This window comes from Corapipo altera, unplaced genomic scaffold, assembly GCF_003945725.1.
Source record: "Corapipo altera isolate COAL_440 unplaced genomic scaffold, ASM394572v1 2b, whole genome shotgun sequence".
Lineage (NCBI taxonomy): Eukaryota > Metazoa > Chordata > Aves > Passeriformes > Pipridae > Corapipo > Corapipo altera.
Window position 1 is genome coordinate 31,536,236 of NW_020884874.1, and position 26,918 is coordinate 31,563,153.

The following is a 26,918-nucleotide window of genomic DNA, read 5'->3' on the forward strand; positions in this document are numbered from 1 at the left end:
CCTGGTCTTGTTGAACCTTATACAATTGGCCTTGGCCCAGTGATCCAGCCTGTCTAGATCCCTCTGCAGAGCCTTCCTACCCTCCAGCAGATCAACATTCCCAGCCACCTTGGCACTGTCTGCAGAATGACTGAGGGTTTACTCGATCCCCTCATCCAGATCATTGATAAAGATATTAAGCAAGACTGGTGCCAAAACTGAGCCCTGGGGAACACCACTAGTGATCTGCTGCCAGCTGGATTTAATTCCATTCACTACCACTCTCTGAGTTCAGCCATCCAGCCAATTTTTTACCCAGCAAAGACTGCACCTGTCCACACCACGAGCAGTCGGTCCAGCGGGGCCTCTTCCCTAGCTGACTATCTCACCAGCTGCATCAGGAAGTTGTCTTCCACATACGCCAGGAACCTCCTAGACTGCTTCCTCTCTGCTGTGTTGTATTTCCAGCAGACATTTGGTAAGTTGAAGTCTCCCAGAAGAACAAGGGCTAGTAATTGTAAGACTTCTCCCAGCTGCTTATAGAACATTTCTTCTGCCTCCTCATCATGGGTTGGGTGGTCTGTAACAGACTCCCGACAGGATATCTGCCTAGAAACACTTGACCCTTTCATCACCACTGTCCAGTTCTAGACAATCAAAACACTCCCTAACATACAGGGCTATCCTACCACCTCTCCTTCCTTGCCTATTCCTTCTGAAGACCTTATAGCCATCCACTGCAGCATTCCAGTTGTGCGAGTCATCCCACTGTGTTTCTGTGACTGAAACAATATCACTGCTTTAAAGCCACACAATGGCTTCCAACTCCTTGTTTGTTGCCCATGCCATGTGCATTGGTGTAGATGCACTTCAGCTGGGCTATTGATCCTGGCACCTTTTCTGGGGGAATTCCAATGTGATCATTCTCAGGCACTTCATGGTTTCTTACACATCAACAACTTTGGCTTTTGCTGCTGCATGGATCTCCATGCTCTACCTCCACGGACCCATCAGACCAAAGAACCTCGCTAGCACACCACCTCTCAAACACCAGCATGTGACCCCGAGCCTTTTCTCTAGCAAGCCCAATTTTGTTCCCTTCCCCCTTCAAATCTAGTTTAAAATCTATAAATATTTTAAAATGCACAAACTACTGTGCTCACACACCTATCAGTCCCATACAATAACCTACAAAAGTCTCTTCTCACACCTATATTTAAGGTCATGATTAGTTTTTCCAACAGCATGCTTCAAAATAAACAACTCAAATAAAATCTGGGTTTCCTGACACAAGGAACAGATACTTAAGGCTAAAATTTATTATATGTGCTTAGTGATTTTTTATGAGAAATATGGCCTCTTTTGGAAATGCAAATATTTTGATGCAACATGAGCCCCTCAGAATAATGTTTATGTTTCACTGAGACAGAAACATCAGCATTACTAACTTGAAACACCAAAGACACCAGAAGATAAACAGAAAAACCAGCACGTTTAGCCTTAAAGCATGGGCGGTTTTTGCCAATATTAAGGTCTTCATCTCAGAAAAAGGGTTATTAAATTACTAGAAAAGCTATTTTATCACTGCTTAATCAGATCAAGCAGTGAAGCAGTCAATCCAGGCAGGGAGCATATTGAAGTGCTTTTGGTAAAAATCCTGAATAACACCTCCCTCCTACAATATGCCTCTATCCTGAGTTTCATTTCTGATGCACAGTAGGTCTGTTTTCAGTGGAATGGTTAGGAACATCCTTTGAAGAAACTAAATGCTACTAATATATTTAAATAGTGATACAGTAGCTAGGTTGTCCACCACTAAGAAGATAAATCCAAGGACTGGAATGTCACAGGTAGGAAATGGGAAGGGCACAGCAGAGTGCAGGGACCTGTCACCAAGTCCATGCTTCTATTACACAACAGAGCAAAACACGGACACCAGAGTTAGCATCCCCCCAGCCATCGCACCAGCATGGGGTAGAAAAGCAGAGCATCCACAACACAACCATCACAGTCACCCTGGCTCAGGATCACAGGAACAGCCCTGTCTCTTATTAGGAAACACCGGTGTGGACAAAGTTGTGTCCTGTTGCGGCTATGCTGTTTCCAACTCTACAGAAAATCAACTTGGCAGCCCAGCCCCTCCTTCCCTCACAGCTTGTTGCAGCCACCTGTGCGTCACACAGAGGCAGGATTCAGCCATCCCCATGGACATCTATGCTGTCTGTGGCAGCATGATGCTGACTTAGCATCAAGGACTCTTATATACCCCTCCTCCTGCACACAAAACTGAGGTCTGGCAGCACATAGAGGTGGAAATGTGGTTGATGAGTGGCAAGGAATGAAAATAAAATCCAAAGAAACCTTCACAAAAAACCCCACAAGTGGAATACAGACATGTGATTGATTGTTTGGGCCCAATGCAGGTTTTCCTGAAACCCCTGTTGCTCCTAGTTTTCGTGAAGTCTGCTTCCTTCTTCTATTTTCCAACAACAACGAAAAAAATCATGTAAGGTTTGATATTGCACAGTTATACATCCATAAACTAGCAAGATAATCTCAATAACTTGTAAGAGTAAAAGCAAGCATAAAACTGCTTCTTCATGCGGGTTTCTCCTTCTCCACTACAAATGAACAAGTCTCTGGTTCTCACTCAGTACTGTCAACCCGGTGCCTCCTAGAATTTTCAATGGGTGCTCCAAAAGAATTAAAGAAAAAAAAAATTAAAGTAAAACAAATATTAGAATTGTCATTCTTTCCCCTTCCTCATCTCCATGCACACTCCTCAAATTCTTAGCACCTTATTTGGTTCTTTTTGCTAAATTTTCTTCCAGAGCCAATAAAAAAAAAAACCTTCATGAAAGCAGAGAACCTCATGTCATAAAAGTAGAGATCTGAGTCCTTAGAAGAACACTCAGGTTCACAAACCTAAAAACAACAGACTGTGCCACTCCTACTCTACTCCCCAAAAACAGCAAAAAAAGTTCCCTAAACCAACACTGATAAAAACAAAGCCACATTGAGAGAGCTTTATAAACCTGTTAAGATTAAGGTAATTTGGCTATAAGGAGAAAGTCAGTACCAGAGAAGAGATCCAACAGATGGAGCAGAAAAACAAACAGACTGAATGTTGTAACTAAGACCAGGAGGGGCAGTTTTCATATCCTAGTTAAAACCTAGAAGGAAAAGGGACTTCTTTTTTTCTTTTGGGGACAGAAGGGGCAAGAGACATTTAAGGATGCTCAATACTGCTTTCAGATAAACAAAAACAATGTCCTGGTTGCAGCTGGAATAGAGTGAATTTTCTTCCCAGTAGCTGTGTTTTGGATTTAGAATGAGAATAATGTTGATAACATGCGGATGTTTTAGTTGTTGCTAAGCGGTGTTTACACTACATCAAGGACTCTTCAGCTTCTCACACCATTCTGTCAGGGAGTGGGTTGGAGGACAAAAGAAGCTGGAAAGAGACACAGGTAGGACAACTGATCCATACTAGCCAAAGGGATATTTCACACTATATAATGTGAAATATAAACTAGGGGGAAAGTTGGCTGGGGGCTGCTGCTTGGCAATTGGAGTGTGGTGCATCATTTGTTTTGTATATTCTGACTCTTTTACCATCGTCATTATTTTTGTCCCTTCTTTTCCTGTCCAATTAAACTCTATCTCAACCCACAAATTTTATCTCCCAATTCTGTCCCCCATCCCACAGGGAGCAGGGAGTGAGCAAGTGAATCTGTGGTGTTCAGCTGCCTGGATGGTTAAACCACAAGAACTAAGCAAAAAGTTACAACATTTAATGGCTTCATTTAATAAAAGTTCAAGCTGTAAAATGCTGAAAGTTTGAACACATGCATGTGACACTGTTAAGAGCATTGCCATTATCTGCCAGGGCTACAGGGTACAGCCGAATGTCACAACAAAGCCATTCTGTCTGTCTGCCTGCTGCAGCCAAGCACAACTAGTTCCAACTCCTTCAGCTCAAAGGTGAAGTCGTCTTAGTTGTCTCCCTCTGCCCCCTCCCCAGGCATCTCTCCTTTCTTCATTGGATTAGTTAAGGCAGAAAAGAGAGAGAAAGGGTATCTGAAACATGCCAAAATAGAACAGAGAAGCACCAGAACAGATGGAGGGGACAACATGTGCAAGATTTCCTTTTCAGCAGTAGTGGACATGAGATCAGCTGAGTAAGGTGTTGGCAGATACCTAAACTTTGCACAGAAACTTAATGGAGTCTATGATTAAACATCATTAAATATAAACAACTATCGGCTCACAAAGTTGCTGAGCCACAAAACACTGGAGGTTGGAACACCTTAGACATCTTGCCTGGACACCTGCCTTTTTCCTCTAACTCCTTTTTCTAAACATCAGCCCTCAACATCATGGTTTCTAATCGTGGTGCCACATCATGCTCTGGAAATTGATGTAAGGCAGCACAAAGTCAAACCAACCTATATTCCCCATCCCTGCATATTCGTCTACCCCTGCCCTGCCCCAAGCCAAGTACCAGTATAAAACTATAGACAATACAATGAGGAAAACTGATTGTGTAGCATTTTCCTTTTATTTTTTTCTTAACCTGGTTTAAGATGAACCTCAGCTGGTTGCCCCAACAGGGAAATGAACTGCTTTGTTGAGTAAAGACATGTATGCAAATGAGAGCACATGGGAACTACTTCTTCCTGGAACGGTTTCTGAGAACCGAACTCAACACTGAAACAGATTTTTAAACCAAAAAAAAAAGAAAAAAACTCAACATATATCGGTTCCTTAGAGAATCCTAAGATTAGCATAAATACAAATCGAGTAATAACTGTAAGCATCCAAAAAAAGGAAAAAATATTTTCAGTTAGTGCAATGCAATAATTCTTCAGCAGTTATGCTTCTATGTTGTGGTATTCTTATGCATAGGGAACAACACAGACTAAAACAGAATCCTGATTAACTTGGAAAACTATGAAAAAAAATTACAGCTAGTAAGATTCAATCCAACTACAGAGCACAAATGAAAAAACAAGGTATTTTTGATCTTGTAGGTCCCTACTACTTTGTACAGAAACAATTCTTTCATTTTCTATATTGGTACTTTCTGAAGATACACCTGACCCTTTAAAACACAGCTTTATTTAGAGAACTGAGGCAATTAGGCTTACAAAATTAGACAGACTGTACTAAAACACCACTGTATAATGAACACGTAGATAGGGGCTGGATTTTTGCATGTACATCTGTTTGCCAGGAACAAGTTTCCCTATATCTCCTGCTGTACCATGCCATCCTCCAGCTCTCTGCTCAAGTCCCACACATTACAGCAGAATTGTTCTTCAGTAATTAGGACCTAACAGCCATTTTGGTGACATGCAGGGCCTGTAATGCTTAGGTTCATTTTCCTCTACTTTTAAGGTCCCCTTTTAGATTGTTGGGGTTTTTTTTAAACAGAACTGTCATTATTGCAATTTGAAAGTGACTGAAGTGATGCACAGATTTCCAGAAAGTGCAAAGAGTTCAAAGGAAAGGCCATAAAAAAATCATAGGTTTGCACAATCCAAGGTCAGGACTTTTGACAGTGGCCAGCATCAAAGCTAGAAGGATGCCACAGAAGACTGCCAAAATGAGGTATTAGTCTCTCTTTTTAGGAGACTTTAGTCTTTCTTTTTATTAGATAAATCCTTTGTAGACAGAGAATACAGTCACCACCTAAAAATTAAGTTAGGCTAATTTAGACAGGGGCCTTGTATCATCCCCATGATCTGGCAGGGGAAACAAAAAGGCAACCCTAAAAACAAATGCACACTTAACTCTTAGCCTAATGTGACAGTGTATTCAACCATGGGTAACTCATTCCTCCTCCATCTCTTACTAGCTATAAGCTGGTTACTGCTTTCACTTGAGATGGCTGCTCTTTCATTCTGAGAGAGGCAGGCTACATCACTCAAACTCTACCTGTGGATTTGTAAGACTACACTGGAAAAAGCAAACAAATTCTATAATTTACTGGGAAAGAACCATGGAACAGCTCATCTTTCTGCAGCACAATGAACCTAGCAAACACACAGAGAGAAGTAACTGTAAGGACCTCCACAGGTTAAAAAAAATATCTCCATCAGCTTTAACTGCAACGCTTTTAAAATTTCTGTGCCCAAGCAATCCTGTCTCAGTACTCCACATACTTGAACTGTACTGCTTTAGATTCACCTCTAATTCTGGACAGTGGTGGGTGAAATTGAGTGTAGATCTGTTAGCATTCAAAAACACACATAACTTGTTTTGGGTGTTTTTTACACATCCAAGAAGAAGTAATTTATTTTAAATGCTAAATAAACTCACCCCCAAGACCCCAAATCTCTCACAAAAGTTCCATCCACAGAGAAAGTCAATTTCGAAGTTGTGATTAAGGATTACGATGGCATTCTCTTTCCCATACTTGTGGTAACTCTCTGGATCAGTGTATAGGGTGCAATCGGTGCCTGACCACCATTCCAGCAACATCACCATCTCTGAAATAAAAAACAAGAAATATATGAATGTACATAGTATATACAAAGCCAAAAATTAGTATCATGTTGAAAACATCAGTCACCTCAACAGCACATAGCAATGAAACGGCTGTAATGAAGAACACGTACTGAGGACTGCTTAAAACACAGCTACCTTCACAAGCTGAATAGTGGTTTCTCAGCAGTAACCTAGTTACAATCATATACATTTCATTTGCTTATCCCATTATCAAGCACAGGCTTGTATTGTAGGCTTTGTATTTGTTTTGCTTGGAACTGTAAGTCTAACCACAAGATTTGTGAATCAAACCTTTATATTTAGAGAAATCTTTCTGGTCTGGGGTACAGGAAGTTGAAGTGAGTCAGTAAAGCCAAGAAGCTCGGAGAGCTCTATCTCCATGGAGACAGAAAAAGGAAAACTGAAAGCAATGGCTCTCTTCAAGCAACTCATGTCTTGAGCTGGGGGTACCATGAGGGTACCATGGGACTAAATGAGAGCTGTCTGTCAAGACTGCAGAGGAGTTAAGGGACGCATCTCTTTCCTCTCAAAGCTATCACAAAAGTTCTGAACCAAAGCAGAGGTCTAATGCAAGGGGTTATTCTTTGATAAATAACATGTATCTCCTCCTCAGAGCAGAGCTGTGCCGTACAAATGCCTCTGCTGGAAGAATGAGACGTACATGATGCTCTCCTGGCTAAAGACAAGCTGCAAGCACCACAAATCCTCATTCACTTCAGGAAAGATCAAAACCAGGCCAATCTTGGAAACACTTCTGAATTCCTTTCAATTTAGGTCCCTTACTGGTGACCAAAACCAGAAAATAGCAAGGAACAAGTCATCTACATTTTCAGTCATCATGAGCAAAATTAATTGTCTGAAGCTCTTGGACAACATTGTGCTGTACAGCAGAGAACATAAATGACACGAATGAATTTTACCTAAGCGTTACAGCCAGGCTAACAAACAATCTCTATTCAAGTAACATTACCTTAATATGATAAAAGCATGTTTATGGTAGAGATTAATGACTGACTTGTCAGTCCATCTGTTTGTTTCTAATCAGGGCAGGTAGCTACTACCACAGCAGGAGTACAGATTACTCAATGCATGCTATTATACATCGAAACAATTGTCACAGATGCAGAGGGAGACCTAAACTGCCATATGCTAACCGAGCAATGGCAGATTTTACTGGTTGGAAACTAATTTCCCAATAAAGCCAAAGATGTTCACATCTCAGTGAGACAGCTTGTCCTGGGTTACACAAAGACTCTGATATCTACCTTTTCTCTTTTCTCCAAATAAGCCTACTAATTTAGACTGTGGGGAGGACTTAAGTGGTACTCTCCTGGGAGAAGAATGTATCAACCAGTGTGAAAAGACTGGAAGGCTGATGACTGAGAGGGTGTGTACACCTACAGCCTCAAGGCTATTTGTGTCCTCACACAAATGACTAACCTGTGATAACTCCCCCTGGGGAGACACCAGGACAGTTCACTCAAATGGCCTGAAGATATTCACCATGATGGCCATAATGGATCCACCTGTGCTTATAAGGTGTCAAAGACTCTTAAAATGTCCCATGATCCAGTATTAATCATCCAATGAAGAACTCACCAGAGGCATTCTGCTCTTCAGCATCGAGCAGATTCCCTTTCATTCTTTACGTGTGCAACACATCCAGGTGTGCATGTGACCACCAATGAGGTGTAATGGAGTAATCTGGTTCAATCCAAGACAGAGGTCCTGGTCATCAAGCTGTAGGAAAATGCTTAAGTTGACCGGCTTAAAGAGAAGAAAAAAACCAAAATCCAGCCCCCTCTTTCCTTAGTGCTGCCACCACCCATTCCCTACCCCAACATTTACCAGAGCTGGTAGTACAGTCACTGATATCTTTGGACTTCTTTTCCCCCCCCTAAAGCTGTCTTGCAGCAAAAAGTAGGTGGTTGGTGGCAGGGAGGGTGTATGGGGAATTGTGCATATAAATTTCAAAAGAAAAACAAAGAAACCCCTTCTCTGTTGGCTACAGGTCTGGTTTTGAAGATTTTTGCACAAGTCTCCATGAAAGATCCTGTAACCAATTCCCCTGAATAATACTTCAGTTAACTACATGGTTGCGCTTTTAGGGACAGAAGTCAACTAACAGTGAAGAAAGCAGAAATGATGACTTTTAATTCCTTATCCATCACAGTAAATTACTGGGTGTGCTTGCAAGAAAGAAGATAAGCACAGTACAGCCCTTTCATATAGTCAGGTTCCAAGTCCCATTCATTTCAGCATAAGCTTGCAGGAAATTATTTTATGTACTTTTCTTCAAAAATCATATATTCCAACACAAGCAATGTGCTGCTTTTGCCACAAATGACTGAGGACAGTATACCATGTGCTGATCAAAGGAGTTAGTACCGACAAACAGCTGGCAAGTTCCTATGACACCAACATTTGTTTTGTATGGGTGTGAAATCAGGCAGTCGCGTCTCTTCTAGATGCGGTTTCTTGTTGTTCAGAACACAAAACAATAAAGCTTTTTCTACTATGTGCAGGACCAGCACCACAGAGGAACTGCTTAGCAAAAAAAAATGGTTACAGTTCATTCACTGCAAGTCACTGTGCAAAAGGAATACTAGTCTTGTTTCAATATTTTCTTTTAAGCTTTTTCCTACACACATACATCCCAAAAATTATTTTTTCTTCATGTATCCTTGGTCTACTTGTAGGTTTTATTACTTTTAAACCTGTATATCTTTAAGAAATACTGTCCCTACCTAGTCACTTGACAAAACCACTCAGTGTTACGAATGGTACATCATGACCGTTAGGTTTCTCATAAAGACCTCTACATTCACTTCTTCACGGGAATTAGTTACAAGCAGATGGGAGATGACAGCTAAAAACAAAGCACAGAAGCTACCAACCAGCTCCAGCTAGCAAGGGATCCCCAAGAAGCTTTTGGGAAGAAGTTACTGATGGTCTTACAGTAGAAAGTTAATTGAGAAGAAGAAACATCATATATCTGTCCTGAGCATACATGCATGTTTTCCACGTTGGTAGATTCATACGAGTAACTTCTGCTTCCTCTCAAGGAAATTCTACACTATAATATACTAAAACCAGTCAGAAGATAGTTGGAAAGGATGATTATGAAGTATTGCGTCTGTCACCTCCATAATGCCTGTGTACCTCCAACATACATTAGTGTTCCACAGACAATTTTGTCATTCTCTGTTCTGTATCCCTACTCCCCCTAAATACATATGTACCAACTCTCCTTCCCATGACAGGCTAAATGGACAAATAGAAAAATCAACCTTCAATTAGCTGTTCTCAACCTGAATTTAAACTGAATATTGCAATTTGTGTTTTAAGCTTGAAGAAGGATTTCTGCATGCAAATCCTTTACAGTTTTCCCTGTATGTCAACTGGTCTAATAAAAACAATACTTTTGACTGCAAACCATTTATATTATCCATTTTCCTTAACCCTCTCCCAACTGTGTTCAGCCAATCAGACAACATCATCCCTAACAGTGAACACCAGATATGCTACAGCCTCCTGTTAACCATGAGGACAGGCAGTTTCTGTCACAATACTTCATACCGTCCAACAAATAGCACTTCACAAAAGGCAGCGGGGTTCCAGATGTCAGTACTAATTTAACAGCACCAACCAACTCTTCCAGCTTGCATAAACTTGTCTCTCTTAAGCAACAAGAACCATCCACTATCTTGACTGTTATTTGCACTCAACTATTCCTAAAGTAAATAATGAAGGATTTACACCACCTTCTCGAAGTTTAACGTAGGTCTCTGGCATGCACATCAGTCATATGTTCTGCTGAGGTGGCCTGTGAGGATGCAGAAGGCATTCTGGAGAAGTATGCCCCAAGTGGTTCTGCCACTACTGCTATGCAAGGTCTGCACTATGAAGCAGACTTTCTGAATAAGAAACGTAAATAAAAAGCATCATGAAAACTTTTGCTCTGTCCTTAGTAGAAGGAAGCATCTTAGTAAGCAGTAGCTGGTGTCAGGTTTCTGTGAATATTAGATTATGTTTTTTATTAAATTATTCAGTATTTGATATACACAAGCCAGGAAGTCTAGTACATTCATCTGTACAAGCACAGAAAGGCAGAAGAGATGAGTGCTGGGAGAACAAACATGAAAAGAGCAAGTGAGAAACAACTTAAAATAAGGTATTAAGTGTTCTGCAGTGTTCACTAATGTGGCATTTGACAGCCCTTATCAGTTAGTTTGGGCTTGCACAGCAACCACTTTCTAAAGAGATGACCAAACAACTTTCATATTCTGGCATACAGGCTCACTCTGGGACAAAGCAAAACAGCACCTGATCCATCATACAACTCTCTCCTGCCATGCCTTCATCAAGTATAACCCTGCAACATGCCTTACCCAGGGGAGTGTGCAAGGATTAACTTCTGTATCCCACTGATGAAGTTGTTGAAGCAACGACAGCTTAACTGAACAGTGTATATGATGCTACTCCAGTTCTCATTTTGATGGTTAGGGTGGCATATTGTTGTCGAAATCCCAGAACAGAAGCTTAAATGAGGGCAGGGTGACCTATATTAAGCACAAGCAAGGGCCATCTTAAATTGATACACAAAAAAAATAAAATCCAATAATTATGTAGCGGTTACAAATCTGCTCTTATAAAATACCAAATGTATGAACACGTACTTGCCATCAGGTATTTGAATTTCTACAGTTTCTTTTCAAGGAATTTGCTGATACCAGAAGGGCAGGGAAAAAAAGAGACTTCAAATCTAATACACCCAGGCAATATCAAGCCATTCACATAGTACAATAAAAGAAATTGCTATTAATAAACTTTTTGGATGATACAAAGTCAGAACAAAGTTAAGAATCAAATGACCTTGAGAGGAAGGGTAGCAGAAATGGAATTAATTTTGATAGGACAGATCATCGCATATCTTACAGAACTAATAAAAATAGAGCCTCATAATTCGGAAATGACAGATGAGATATCTGGGAATATTCGCTTCCCACTGAAAGTTTCTGCTCCATTCATATTACACAGCTCTAAGAAGGAAAAAGATGGCATCATGATATTTGTTCCTGGAGACAAAGGAATGGCACATTGCACCACTGAGAGAATCTCTGAGTCAGCACATCAGTACCCGACATCCACGCTCAGGAAGGAAACACTGAAACGAAGCAGAGGCAGACCAGGGCTATCAGGATGACCTGCAAGTAGAACAGTTTGGCTCACTCAAGCTATCAAGCAAATGCTGGAAGAGGGTTGGGTTTCTCCTCATGAATATGGCTTATGGATGCGGAAAGTTAACGGTACAGGAAAAGAACAATTTAAGCTTAATACTATACTAACACAAGAACATCCATGTCTAAAGCGACTGAAGACACAGGTATCTGATATTCTGAAGCTTTTTCTAATCACTTTCACAGATTAAAAATATGTAACAGTTTTGTAAATTAAGATTCATCTTAAAAAGATTATTCCACTGCTAGAAAAACTATGAATTTACTTCAGTGATACAGGAGCTCCTTTCTAGTCCTATTTCCTCTAATTAGAAAAAAAGTGAGATTTTCCAAACAGACCTCTCTCCTCTCTTCCATCACTGCCTGAGAAACACACTGCAGACCACGAAACACTACTATGAGCATTCACTGGACGAGAAGGAAGACAGTAATAAGCAAAGGCTTCTCTTTAAGCAGGGCAGCACCAGCCAGAAACCCTCCCCAAAGGAGTTCTCAGTTGAAAAATCACCTTCCAGGGGGTCAGGATCTGAAAAATTGAGTATCCAAAGAAGGAAATATAAACTAAGTCAATAGATGTCAGTCTTAAGTTGTATTTATTCAATCACAATTGGCCTCTTTGATATAAGATGTCATTAATGTTTCCGTAATTGTAGGACAATCAACATAGTCCACACTCAGGACTCATACTTTCTTAGGACTACAGTACGTGCACAAGTGTGACTGGGGTTCTTTTGCCATGTGCATTGCTTATCTGTACTAATTAGATCATCTAAACATTAGGGTAGTTATCTGACTCAAGTGAATCATGTTTAATCCACATATTTAGGAAGAAGCCCTATTTTCACATAATTTCTCTCCTTCTAGCATGTAGTCTTTCAATAGCCTTAATTTCTCTATATAGCAAGTTTATTCTCCTTAGCTGCAAATCAAAAATCAAGAATTTGGGCTTTAGAAAGAAAGCATTTCAGAACAAGAGAGAAAATCCCGTTATTTTTGCTGCTCTAAATCCATGCCATCGATATCTTTAACCTGTATTTTCAGCTACTGACAAGAAGAGATGCGAATTTATCTTTGAGAAGAATGACTAATGATAAAAAAACTAACAGTTGCTAGAGAAAGCAATCTCCAGCAGAAACTGTTAGAAAAGTGTATTTAATTATGAAACCGAAAAAAGGTAATTTAAATCCTAACAAAATCTGCAGTGTTTTTAAATAAAGCCTCTAGTTAACAAGAGTTACATTTCACAGAGGTGTAAATAAATAAAAAAAGAAGAAACTAATCTCTGCAGAACAAGAAAACTGGGGATAATGGTTTCTAACATTTCTGTACTTTTCCAGTAATACTTACTTTTGATTTCAGATGACTAGTGCACTCAAAAGAAACATCTACATATTACTAGAAATTATATACTACAAACTATTTTTAGACTTAAGCCACGGCAGATAGCTTCTACTTAGTCTTCTTATGCACAAGATATTCTATCTGAATTTCAATAATGGAAACAAAAAGCTGAGTACCTGTATTATATCATCAGAGTTAATGGTGAATAACCACGGAACCTTTATCACTGAGAACACTGTTCAGAACAAAACCATTACTCATTTTTCACTTGCATTCTCCGAATTCCCTGTCTCTGCCTGTAATCTTACAGCATCTCATCACATGAGGTCTTGAGAGACAAGAACTATGTCCCAGTGCTTATTTTAGCTTCTTAATCCCTATCAGTGACTTTCACAAAATGTTCTTTAGCGAGACAATAAGGTCAGAAACTACAAATCAAACAAATGGCTTTCATGAATTAAAAATAAACTACTACAGTTCAGATATACCTATCAAGTATCAAGCTGTGATTTTTCTACTGGGTTCAGTCTGTAACCCCTCAAGATAATGTTATCCAAATATATAAATATACAAAAATCCCCACTTTTTCTTATCAAAGAATTGAATACACATCAGAAAGTGAATATTCTGTTAAGACAGACATATCCAACAATATTACATACAACAATATTACACGTAAGGACATCAGTGCCTCTCAATTCACATTTAGTTTGGTTGTGCTTACATTCTTATTTCCTCAAAGCTTTTAGAAAATTAATCCACTGGTGGAACATTGCAACCTGCTCACAGCCTGCAGCTTGTGTGTTCCAGCTGGTGAGAATGTAAAGGCACTCGCCCAACCTCTCACTGCTCAGACTGAAAGGATCCACAAAAAACACACTGCAGAAATTCTGTGCAGAGAGGTAACCAGCTTCTTCCTTTTTCATGTCTGCTGCAACTGTGTGGTATTCTTAGAACTACTTGTGTTGAATAACTTTCCTATGAAACAGAGGTTTAGCTTACATGGTACATGGAAACCTTTCATCATCAACTGGCTCCAAGTTTACACTCGTTGATTCAAGTTTCCAAAAAGACCTCTGGCAGCTACAAAAGGTAGGCTGTGCTTCTCTAGTAACCCAAGACACTTTCCTATTCAATGCTTTGCAAATTATGAAGGGTAGCAGGCAGACCATTTCAAGTAGGTACAGGAGAAATAGTTATTGCTTCTTTTAAAAGGCACAATCTGACTTGTCACAGCAGTAATAAAATAAAGATCCATCATACAAACAAGGCATGCAGATGTCAGGAGTAGACAGGCATCACAAGATCAGAAGCATACACACTGTTGATATTTCTGTCAACTTTATGACAGTACTTCTAGCACAACAGAATCACAAGAAAAAAAATCGGGAAATTTTTCAAGATTTAAGCAGGAGTTACAATATTACATTAAGTATACCAGGTACCAGAACTTTATTCCATGACAAACTGATGAAAACTGTAGAGAACTCACAGAACAAAAAAGACAGCTTATCACAAGAGTCAGTGATTTCCTTGACCTTAGCTAGAAAATTCCTTTCTGAATTATCTTTTCCACCTTTATTGCCTCAACTTTCTCAAAACAAGATCCATGTGACCCACTGACTTGGATGCAGTATTTATCAGCTTGCAAAACAATGGAGGCAAAATCATCCTCTTTTCACCCTCTAGGCCATACACACTTCTGATTTACAATGCATTGAAATACTCTCCTTTTAACTCATGCAGGCTCACGCTTGCTCTTTGCCTAAGGAAGACCTAGAGCTTTTTAAAAACATTTTAAAAACAACTCTTCTTGATGGTCATCTGGACTTCTCACAGGACTTCAGCCACTCAGAATTAAGAGAAGCACACTAACAGCATCAGTTCTGGTTGCTATATCAGACCCAACAAAGGCAGACTGCACAGCTGTTAGGCTGCCCGCTGGCACTGTGCCAGAGGTCTTTGAGGTTCTGTGCAGGCATTTAGAACTTCTCTAAAATCTTGCCTAAAAAGCTGGAAAGCAGAACGCCAGTGCAAATAAACACTATTTAGTATTTGAATGTACTGATCGTATTTGAAGGCTTAGACAATAACCTCCCCTGTTATCAATATTGCTGCTTCATTGTCTTTGCAACTGTTTGCACCACAGTAGAACCCAGAAGGGACACGAAGAGCCTTGAGGTACTCCAGTCCTGTCTCATTAGGGGCTTTTTACTTGAAAGTGGTGTATTTTTTACCCGCTCAAATTCTTCTCCAAGTGGAACTGCCACATAACCCAACAGTAGTGGAAGAAAATGTCAGCTGAAGGACAGAAATCACTCATGACCTAGGTTGCTGTGAGCATCTTTCCTTACAATTTCTTTCTGCCTGCCAAGGGTGTGACTGAGAAGCTTGCGAGACAACACTTCAGCCAGATGGCATGTAAAGGCTCTTCCAACAGCCTGGCTCTGCGGGACAAAGCTTGCATGGAGGTTTCCACAAGGGAGAACTCAATGCACGGTCTTCCAAATGTTGCAGCATATCAGATTGCTCCTTGACATAGTAAAGCAGTAAGGCAGGCAAACAGATCTCAAAGTTCAGCAAGGAATTTTGATTTATGAACTTTGTGCAAGAGGTACATAGTCTTGAAGAGAAACAGTAGAGCTGCTTCTACTGAGGGTCCAGCCCCAAAACTGAAGAGGAAGCATCTCTCTGCTCTTAGCTAAGAAACAGCAAAGAAAAAATAAATCTAAACCAAGATTCGAACACTGTTCTAAAATACGCTTCTCTTTTTTTACTTCAAATCAGAGCTGGCCATTTATTAAAAAAGCCCACACAACAAGGAATGTGGACAGGAAGGATGGTTTCATCTACCATCCCTAGATGAGTGGGGACAGAAGGAGCCCTACGCCGGCCACAGAGCCCACTACTCACCTTTTAGATGCAGAGAGCTCAGGCAGGGTATGCAGTGTACAGAAACAGTCTCCAGACAAGCACACAAGGCAGTGTTCTTTTATAGAGTACTGGGCACACACCAGTTGCTGAAAGCAAAGCTCACTGACAACTGCTCAAAGGCAGTTATGCACTACACAGAGCGACTGGCAAGGAATGATATGCTAAGAGGAACACTTCATAAATGCGCCATTTCGAATACTAAAGTATCCAAAGAAAGTTTCCACTTTAAAGAGGTAACAACCACCTCCTCCCAACACTTACTGATTTGTCAATATAACTTCAAGATAAAAATCACAGATTTAAAAAACAAACTGAACTACAGATTGATAGTACACAGATTTTTTTCCCTCACTTTTTTTTGTTTCTCTCAAACATACACTAACATTTATGTTAGTTGGCCAGATCCTATACTGGAATAAAAATAATCTCCAGTGTAGTCACTGTTACACCATGCTGAGTTACACGAAATAAGGATTAGAATCACTATGCCCATTACAAAGCTAAAGGTGTATCTTTGCTTTGATCTTCTTGTCAATCTATTTGCAATTCAGCCTCAATGCTTGCTTAGTCATAGAATTAAAACCTGCATGTACATGTGCATAAAGTGGCTAGTGTAGTAAGTGAAAAACACATTGCTTTATTAAAACTCTATGGCTGTAATTTTGAAGGCTGATATTACACAACTTTCTGCTGCTTGCTGTGCCTCAGCTCCATGAATTAAGACAACAAAACAGTATTGATGAAAAGGTGATTCATCCTTTTTGATGGAGTGTCATCAGTGTTTCAGGTGAAGCACACGAGACAAATAAACTACAGGCAGTTTAATATGGCCAAGCTAGGATGTAAAACAGCCAAGCCGAAATTGCTTTGGGAACCAAGGTCAGAATCAGATTTAATGTATGATCTTGAGTGTAGAAACCTTCAAGGTACACTGAAAGCCAGAATGGGCTTTTCTCACAGAGGCTATGATAGAGGAATCAAAACCTTGTGGTTAAAATATACATTAAGGCATGTCTCTACTATTTGAGCCAGCAGTTGATCTGGGTATGAGCCTTCCAATTACTGCATGTGTACTGGCACACCACCTCACTTTCCAGGGTCGCTCTGGCTCCTATTCCCGTATTGTCTTCCCTCTCTAAACACACACCGATCATTCAAGTTTAATCAAATAGATTCTCCCTTTCTAACATAACACCCACAAAATGTAAAACATGATTTTTCCTCAGGAGAAGAAGAAATCTAAAGTCAGCATATGTGTTCCTGAAACAAGATATTTCAATTGATGCTGCCTTCTCTAGAGCAGTCCTGAGCTAGAGGGTGAAGGAACTCAGAAACAAGTTTTGTTCATTTCTTTAGCCACTATTCCTTTTAAACCATCTCCATTGCTGCAAGTAAAAAGCAACCCTCCCTTCAGAAAAAAAACAAAGGAGTTGTACACTTCAAACATTTAATTTCTCAGCTTTTTTCTGTCTTTTATCCTGACATAATCAGTCTACAACACAGCTTCTTCTCTCCAAGTTCCAGTGTGTGGAACAAAGTCAGCCTCACTAGTAAAATGGGTTTAACACAAATACAGATCTACAGCAGTCAGTGTTTTGAAACGTTCTTTTCAAACCCTTTGGGGAAATTAATTATTTAACAGCCACGTGTCAGAGAGATTTGTCTCGCATTTGAAGGCTCCTCTTATGCTTTTTCCCCAAGGAATTTGGCAATACTCCCATGTTTCAACAAACCAGCAGTTCCTTGTATGGGACCAGTTAGTGCAGATAACAAACAGGCATCTCCTCCTGCTCCTCTGTCCACCTGGACTGCCCTCAAAGGTCAGCACACGGCTCCTTGTTGAAGGCATAATGACGCAGTAAACAGAGCAGCAGGAATGACCTTCCAAACGAAATACCAGAAATCAGCAAAACTGCTCTTCCAGACAGATAAATTGGTCTCACAGGTTTCATCTACTAACATTTACTTTTCATATGTCAAGAAAAGACATCCTACAAAAGTACCCACCTGCAACAGGCACTGCTCATATAGGAGAGCAAGCAATCTTCCTGCTCCTTTTTTGGTCTTCCCTGCTTAAAAATGCAATCATGATTACAGGACTTTTCTACAGCAAGAAATCAATTACATGAACTGGAAATAAAGGAGATATTCCAGCATCCTGACTCTTTATATGAAGATCAAAGACAGCATTATCATTCCCACACCGGTTGGGACAAAGTACTCAACTTCTCATATTGTTCATAGGAATCACTTTCGAAAAACAGTCCTGAAGATTACTACAGCACTCCAATATCCTACATAACATAGGAATAACCTAGCATATCACTGCTCTTAGAAGAGGTCCAATTCCCATTCCTATATTTCCAAGACAGAAGAAGGACTTTCAAAGGAATTATTTACATGGCACATACATCAAGCAACAGCACAGAACAGGTCTTTCCCATTAAGTCACTAATGGGAAAGCACACAGCTTGGGCTGCTCCTGGGACACTGCCTTTCTGCTCCCTGGCACTTGCATAATGATCTATTTATCAACCATCATTTGCTTTCCACATGAAGAAATCTATCACTTCTTATCAGAATAAAGTCAGTATCTCAAAGACTCATGGATCTGCCGTTCCAGCCTTTCTAATTCCCACCTGACAACTGCATGCACCTACAGGAAGGTACAAGCTATAGCCATACAACTATGGAAATTTAAATCATCTTTCAGGAAACCTTGAATTTTAAGCATGAATTAATGAAGAGCCTGCGAAGACACAAGGGAAAGGAACTCTATAGTAAGTTTAAATCCAAGCAGAAGTTTTCTGAACTTTTAGCATTATGAAAAATATTGAAAATTTACTGTTATACCAAAAGGAAAATGCACTATGGTCTCAATTTTAAACTGTAGATAAAATAAAAACATTTGGAACCTGAAGAGGTATGTCAGCTATTTTGCTTGTGTATATCCCTCCACCTTTATGAGCACAAAAGGCATTATGCGTTCAAATAATACAGCTTTAATTGATATATTTTGGTGGGTAGGGCAACTCATTGACTACAATTCAACTTAGATCAGCTTGCATTCAATTTCTGAAAATATAACCCAATTCAGACAATGAAAGCATTTTTCTGAGTACTGCAAGGTTAACATCTTCCTGCATATCTTTTGCCTTTGTACAAAGAGTAGCAAACCAACAAAGGCTGTCTCATAGGTCCTATGGATACATGGTTTGAGTTTGCAGGAAGAAATAGATTCTTTAGTTCTCTGTGATTATACTGTCAATAGAGTTCTCTGCAAACTGCAGAGGGTTAGTACATTGCATATCTTCAGATGAGATACTATATGAACAAAGGGAAATACCTAGAAAATGTTAAGAGAATGGTATGAGACTGCTTTCAGGAAAAAAAAATCCAGTAAGATAGGAAAGGAGCTCCTTTACAGCATCAAAGCTCTATTAATGGGAGGCCCAGTCAAAAGCCTCACAGCTGCGCATTTCCCACACTTTTCCAAAAAACAAGAGTAAGCTTCTTTAGAAGTGACATCAAGAAATTAAGTCTGTACAATCACTGCTATATGACAGCCATGATTTTGGAAGAGGAAGAATCACCTAGGTGTACACCTTCAATGGTGCACATTGCTCCAAAGTGAGTAGGGGGGGTAGAAGATGTAGCCAATCGATAGCAAATGAGACACACTGCACCTCACTTGGATGTTACATTAGTAGATCTACCTGACCAAACCCAGGAGAATTCAGAGTTCCCCCAGCAGTTCTTCCTATGGAGGTAGTGTTCTTCCCTGGACACAGTTGGATTACTGTTGGTTTGTATTTTCTTGTAACTGGTGATGGTGATCAATGAGATATTCTCTGCATCTCTGCATGAAGTTTACAGGGGATCAAGAGACTACCCTTCAGATTCAGTACTATTTTAGCAATTAAAATGGGTTTTCTAAAAATACGAAGTGTTTCTTAACAAGAATTTGATCCCCTGATTGTGACATTCATCCTTAATGAACAAATAACTAGTACTAAAATGTCTTCATATTCTGTGCTATGACCTGGATTATCAGATACCACGTTCCCAAGTTACACCATGTCAGGCAGAAGTACTTTCACACAAACTCTCCACATCTACCCCAGTTCAGGAATCTAAAAAGCTTGCTGGCCAGATCTAATGCTTAACAAAAGGTGCTAGAAACTTAGTGATGTGTGATGCCAGACACCAAACAGAATGCAATTCACCTTCTATTGCTTCCCTGCCATCCCTCTTCCCAGTGTGCAGGCTATCATCATCACCCTTCTTCAGATCAGGAATCTGAGGCAATAAAAGAAAAGGAAAATGAAGACAAGTGACCTCTACAAAGGTTTCAGCAACAACAAAATAGTATCAGCAACAGTGAAGATGCTCTTTTCATTAAAGATCAGACTAAGTACCTCTCTAGCTCTTCACTGGTCTTGTATAGAAAGCATCAGTATCAAAAGTTTTTTTCACATCCATTTTCATAGAAATTAGTCCCTTTCTCCTGAACGAAGACCATACCCCTTTTAGGTTGAATTAGGAACTCTGCTAAAGGTCATGCACAGATGTCATTCAAATAGACCAGCATGCTTGCAATCAGCATATCGTCTTGGTTGATCCATTCAAGTTCACTGTCAATACTGGAACCACTAAGAAAACTGAATAACAGCACTTGCAAGTGGCATAAAATGAGAAGGATTGAGATGTTATTAGTTGATACAGCAAGTTAATGGTAGTAGGGAAAATACAGAGGCATATGTTAGGCACTGTATAGGACTTGTTCATAGCAATTAATGTAATTCTACTCCACAAGCACAATCTAGAAAAAACGGAGTTCAAGCTGTGATGAATGCAGCAAACACACACACACGCACAAACACATAATTTTACTCTACCATTAAAATAATGGAGAACCTGGTCCAGTAATTGGCTCCTTCTGTCTTTACAAATTACAGAAAGTCAAGGTTTGGTCTGAGTAGAGAACTGTACAGATAACCAGCAGCACTGTCACAAGTCATCATGGCTAGGCTTCGCAAACAAAGATTTGGGAATGTCACAAGTACATAACACGTATAAAACAGTATTAGAAAGCAGGCTGGAGGAAGGCATCAATGACTTAGAGTAGAGGACACTTTAAAGTAGATAATTTCTACTGGAGTTTATTTTTTTCTAGAATTTATCTAGATTGAAACTAACATGGGCATTTCTTTAGTATACTTGGTTTCTACAGTCTTGCCATGGCTTAGCTTGAGAGAAGACAAGAAAGCTAAGGCGAAGGTCTAGCTTTCCAAGAATTCAAATCAACATTTTCACTTTGCGTGACTATCAAATCTGGCCTCCAATTTTCCCCCATTAGTTGTAAACTTTTCATAATCTTTACCAGTGGTTTTGTATGGATGTGGTATGTGGAACCAAGATAACAAAGGCTTATATGGACAAGTAGCTCTTGAGAAAAATACATTTTACAGAGATTACTCAAAACAATGATGCAAACAGGCTAAGCAAGCAGTCACAAGTGCCCTATGAAAGCTCTTTGCTATATATACGTTGACAAATATAACTGTTTGCTTTATAAATAAAATACTATAGGATTGTGTTAAGGACACTGGCATACTTTGACAACAGCAGACTGTTTCTCCTGCAGTATAAGATGACAACAGAGGGAAGTGGAGGATGAAGAAAGCCCAACCTCTCTGGGGCCTTCTTGCTCTCATCCCTTCACACCTGCTCAACTGCATCAGAGGCAAGAATTCTCCCTGCCCCAGCACCACCTTCATATGAACATGTAAAATGGGCCAAGGGCTTCTCTAAACTCCAAGTGGGCAGCAGGTTGCATGCAGGGAAACAAATTCTTGAGCATTAACGTGGCCCTGATACTACCACAGAGCCTTATTCAATGTTCAGTCCTCACTGCAAAGCCTATAGTTGTAGATGGAAGGAATTCGCTTTACTGTGTTATAACAGCCAAGCCAACTTGAAGCAGTTCTCAATTTCCTCCAGTTTTGTGGGTTTTTTAGATACCTCAGTCATACAAAAAGAATCAGTTTTCATCTTGTTTATGCTGCAGTCAATGAAGAGAAATCAGGGTGATTCTTTCCATGCAAAGAAGGGTCTTTCCGTCTGTAGAATTTATTAACTGCAGCCTACACAGTGTAACTTTACCCAGAGGTGTAATAACACTCCTTTCATAGCACACAAATAGCTATTAGTACTACTATAATTTATTTATGAAGGTAGATTAGAAGCTAAGTCAATTGCTTTTAAAGCTCTTATGCACCTGTTCACACAACCTGTGTCACTGCTGCCAGGTCTTTTGTTTATGCAAAGTTCACTTCATGCGGTGAGTCAGCGGGAGGCCAGTCTGCCACTCACCCTGGGAGCACAAGGGGCATCTCTCCACAAGGAGAAGCTCATTTTCCCCCAATACAGTAGCAGCAAGAGGACAAGTTAACAAGCACTGTTCCACTTACAGGCAAATACCTTCCACCCAGCACCTCTAAAGAAGCCATTTATCCTGTATGTGTAGTCCTGGCACACAGTAGAATTATGTACCAAACAGCCTGCAGGAGCCCAGCGTGCGTTGCTCAACCAAGCACAAACTGATTTAGGAAGGACAAACTACTTTCCCACTGCCCAACAAGCTACGCAGCACATACGGCATGAACCCCAAGACAACCTGTTCCCTCTATGTGTCTGACCAACTTCACAAGTTAGTGTAGAATAGCTGTGTGTACCCTTTGTGGTGGTTTTCTATCACATAAGGGGAAGAAAGAAGATGTATTCCCAACTCTTCCAATCCAGGAACAAAGAGCATCCATGAGAACTGTATGTATTCCACACTAAGTACTTCCTTCCTTGGCATACATCTTGGCACTCAGTCTTTTAGAAAAATAAACTGAGAACAATATACCCCTAAATTATTTAAAAATAAACCCCAAGATTGACTGCTTGCTCAACGTTTGCTCTTATGCCATCTTCCAAGCACACTTACTTTTGAAATTTTTATTGCTATCACCTTATTGAGGTTTGCAATGTTGAATTTCCTTAGTAGGGTGCATTCAATTGAGTTCAGTGCTAGGGAGAGTTGATCAGGGTTGTCATTTTACAAAAGGGGATTGGATTAACAGGCAGTTGAAGTAATCTAGGAATATAAATTTGGAGCCAGAAAATATTTTCTGAAAGTTAGAAGCCCAAAGGCTTTGGTGTTTTGGTTTTGTGTTGGGGGGAGGAAGGGGTGTTGTTGGGTTCCTGTGAGTGTGTGTGGTTTCTTTTGCTGATTGTTTCTTTTGGGGCTTCTTTGTTTTGTTTCTTTAAACTTAAAACACAAACGAGGGTGCCCAACCCTTACTAGTCTCTCCAAGGTTCACTTTAAGACTAACACAACCCAAAGTCTGTTCTTTTCAAGAATGTCCACAGTGTGCAACTAACACTCTTCAGTAAAGGTCAAGACACATAGAGGAAATAGGACTAGAACTAACCATTACTTTGTAGATATTTGTCAAATGGGATAACAGCATCAAACAGGAAGGATTTATTTATAGTAAAACATGAAAAATATCTTGGAGATATAAAAGCAACCCAAACTGCAATATGGGGAATGGATAAGACACCTTTGGGGAGCAGGACGCTTGAACTGAACAAGGCTTCCAATCTGCAATTAAAGAACAGTTACTCAATTCAAATTTCATAAAAAGCTGGCAGTTTATCAGAACCAGTACTTTTTCATTTGCAACACTCTCAATAAAAGTTCTCCCCAATGCTAATACATAATTAAGCAGGTCAATAAAGAAGTTAAACTCACCCTGACTCACAAGTGGTTTCAAGAAAGGCAACAACTTCTTAACACCAATTACGGAAGGTAACTTGGTGTGTGCCATTATACGTGCTCTGTTCCATTAAAAGCAAGTTGTTGCTCTAGTTAATCTTTTTCACTGTAAATTCAAAGAAGCCAAGTTTCCACCTCTTCTTTAACTTGCATTGATGAAAAGTTTGAAGTCCACGGTTTTAGCCTGCTGGCTGAAGTTACGTAGTTACGAAGAGAAGCTGTAGTGCTGTTGCCAAACTCACAGTAGAGAAGCAGTAGCTCCCACAGCTACATGTGCTCAACTACCACAGTTACTCCATACAGCCATTTTATGGTAGGAAGTTGGTGAATGGTCTGGAGTACAAGTCTTATGAGGAGCGGTTGATAAAAAAAAGGATGCTCAAGGGAGACCTTATCACTCATTACAGTGGCCTGAAAGGAGGTTGTAGTGATGAGGGCGTTGGTCTCTTTTCCCAAGTAACAGGACAAGAAGAAATGGACTCAAATTGCATCTCGAAAGGTTTATGATGGATATTAAGGAAAATTTCTTCATGGAAAGGGTTGTCAAGCACTTGAACAGGCTGCCCAAGGTTTGACTCATCATCCCTGGAGGCATTTAAAAGATGTGTAGATATGGCTCTTAGGGACATGGTTTAGTGGTGGACTTGACAGCGCTGGGCTGATGGCTGGACTCAATCATAAGGGTCTTTCCCAACTTTAATGATTCCATTTGACTCGAGCTAGTCTGGCTTGATTCACGTGAACAGAGAAGTACCCTTGACTCAAGCTGTACTACTCAAGTGAGGACAAGTCATTAATCACAATAACATGTTAGCTTCCCATATGCAGTATGACAGCAGACACTGCATGAGAAGTGAGAATATTACGTTCTTATATTAAAAAGGAGATAGGAGGAAAAGAGGTATAAGAAAACAGTACGACTTAAAATACAAAAAAACCCAACTTCCCCAAAGAGCACAGTGTCAAAGACGAAATGTTCTCCTCCAATTTATGGAACCATTTATCTCTACCTTTGACATCAAATGGAAACCAATTGAACTTGCAGGATCTAAAGACAGCTGTTGCTTTCATTTCATTCTTAAATTAAACCATACTCGCTCTACTTCACTCTTTGGTTGACTTGGTGACTCAGGCTGTATCAGCCTCTCAAAGCAACATGATCCTTGTCACCGCCACAAAGCACGTGCCTCTTTATATTCTCCAATGCTAAGCTTCATTCTCTCCAGCTGTAGGCTGTTTCCATGACTTTCATCAGACCCATACAGACCTGACTAATTTATTAGTCACCACAGCAGTGGCCCCCAAAAGGCATTATTGTACACATATACTACTACAAAAACCACACCCATTTTGATTAATTGGTCTTTAGTTCTTTGAAATTCTTTTTAACCACATTCCCCCCTTTTCAAATATCACTCAGGTAGATGTGATACATGACTCATATCACATGCAAGCTTGCTCTGTTGTAAAGCTAAAATAAATTACTTTAACCTAGACATAGTTTGTTCTGAGCATGACTGGTCAAAAAATTTACAACATAATCTATTCCAGTGGCGTCAGCACTAAAGACTAGATCAGCCACCCTAAGTACAAAGCCACCTGCCCCACCAAGGATAAGCATGCAGTATTACTCCCTCTTACACACTGTCCATCCCCTAGATGAGACTAGATTGAGCCAAACTGAAGAATTCAGCCTGAAGACTAGCATAGTTGATATCTCTGCACTAAGCAGCCAAAAGGAAGAATGGGTCAGAAGGCATTGCATGAAAAAATAATAATATACACTTGTATACAACTGTACAGTATCCTCTAAATTCCACGGCTTCAAATATACTATGCTGCCAGGTAAAAGTAGAAACTTGGTCATATTCAATGTCACTGTACAAACAAATGCATAGTACTTGCATACTCTCTTCAGGGACACACACAGACAGCAAAAATGACTTTTTTCAGAAAGAACATTTTTTCTACACTACAGAAATAATAAAACAGCATCCCCAATTTATTTGGGGCTATACACGCTGATGCAGCTTTGAAATTTAAGTAAAAAAGTATGTCTTAAAAAAATGCTTTGAATAGTTGCTCATCAGAGTCACTGATGAAAGATAAATAATCCCTACTGGTCCCCCAGTTGAGGCATGTAACAGATTTCTACTTCAAGCAGTTTATTATGAATACTAACAATGTATTCATTTTCAGCTTCTTAGTAGCAGAACAGGTGACCTGAAAGAAACCATTTTTGCTGCATTTCTTAAATACTGTGTTGGAGGGCTGTTTTCCCCAGTATGAAACCATCCCTAACTCACTCAGCATTGACAGTGACATCACACTTGAATAATCTTTAGGGAGTATCAAAAGGCATACATTTTGCAATAGTCTCCTTTTTAGAAAGTACTTCTGAGTTTCAGAAAGGCCCAAGGAAATCTCTCTGGAAGGTGGACACATTTAAAAGCATGCTCCCCGATACTGAACATTAGCATTTTTTAACAGTTTCTGTGAAGAGTTCTCTCTGATGTAAATTTAGAGCAACTATGAGAAAGTCAGGAAGTGGCAGTGCAGTAAAACTGTGCTGAAGTTGCAGTCATAGCTCTTTAAAACCAAATACGTAAGTAGACTGATTATATCAAGAAAATTACACATGCTCCGATAATTCACTGTTGTCAGGTGGAGATTCTACCAAACTCCTACTAACAGAGAACAAACGAATGGGTACAGCGCTCATTCATTCCACTGGAATTACCTGTTCAGTCAAGTGACAGTGACTTTTCACATCTCTCTACAGTTTCAAAGGTCTGGTCTTTCTACAACTAATAAATATCATGAGCTCATGCTCCCAACTCCCCCAGAAAATCAAAATAATTGCAACCCCTGCTTCTTTGAAATGGTTACAGGCTACCCACTGTATTCTACATTATAAGTACATGCATATACTAAATACAGACAGATGCAGCTTAAGGTCTGAAATGTCTATTCAAAGAAACAACATTTCATAACTAGTTTAAGAAAGACGCATATGAAATTGAAGATTTTCCCTTTTTTTTACTGTTATTTCCCAGTCCTGAACAGTATTTGCACATGAAATA

At 39.8% G+C, this 26,918-nt stretch overlaps 1 protein-coding gene across 1 annotated transcript in view; it reads right to left on the reverse strand.

Annotated features, from left to right (window-relative positions):
* Nucleotides 1-26,918, reverse strand: part of AGPAT4 (1-acylglycerol-3-phosphate O-acyltransferase 4) — a 73,786-nt gene that overhangs the window by 31,258 nt on the left and 15,610 nt on the right. The window contains exon 3 of the mRNA XM_027634134.1: nucleotides 6,304-6,473. Within this exon, the coding sequence (XP_027489935.1) occupies nucleotides 6,304-6,473 (170 nt within the window). The remainder of the gene's footprint in view (nucleotides 1-6,303; nucleotides 6,474-26,918) is intronic.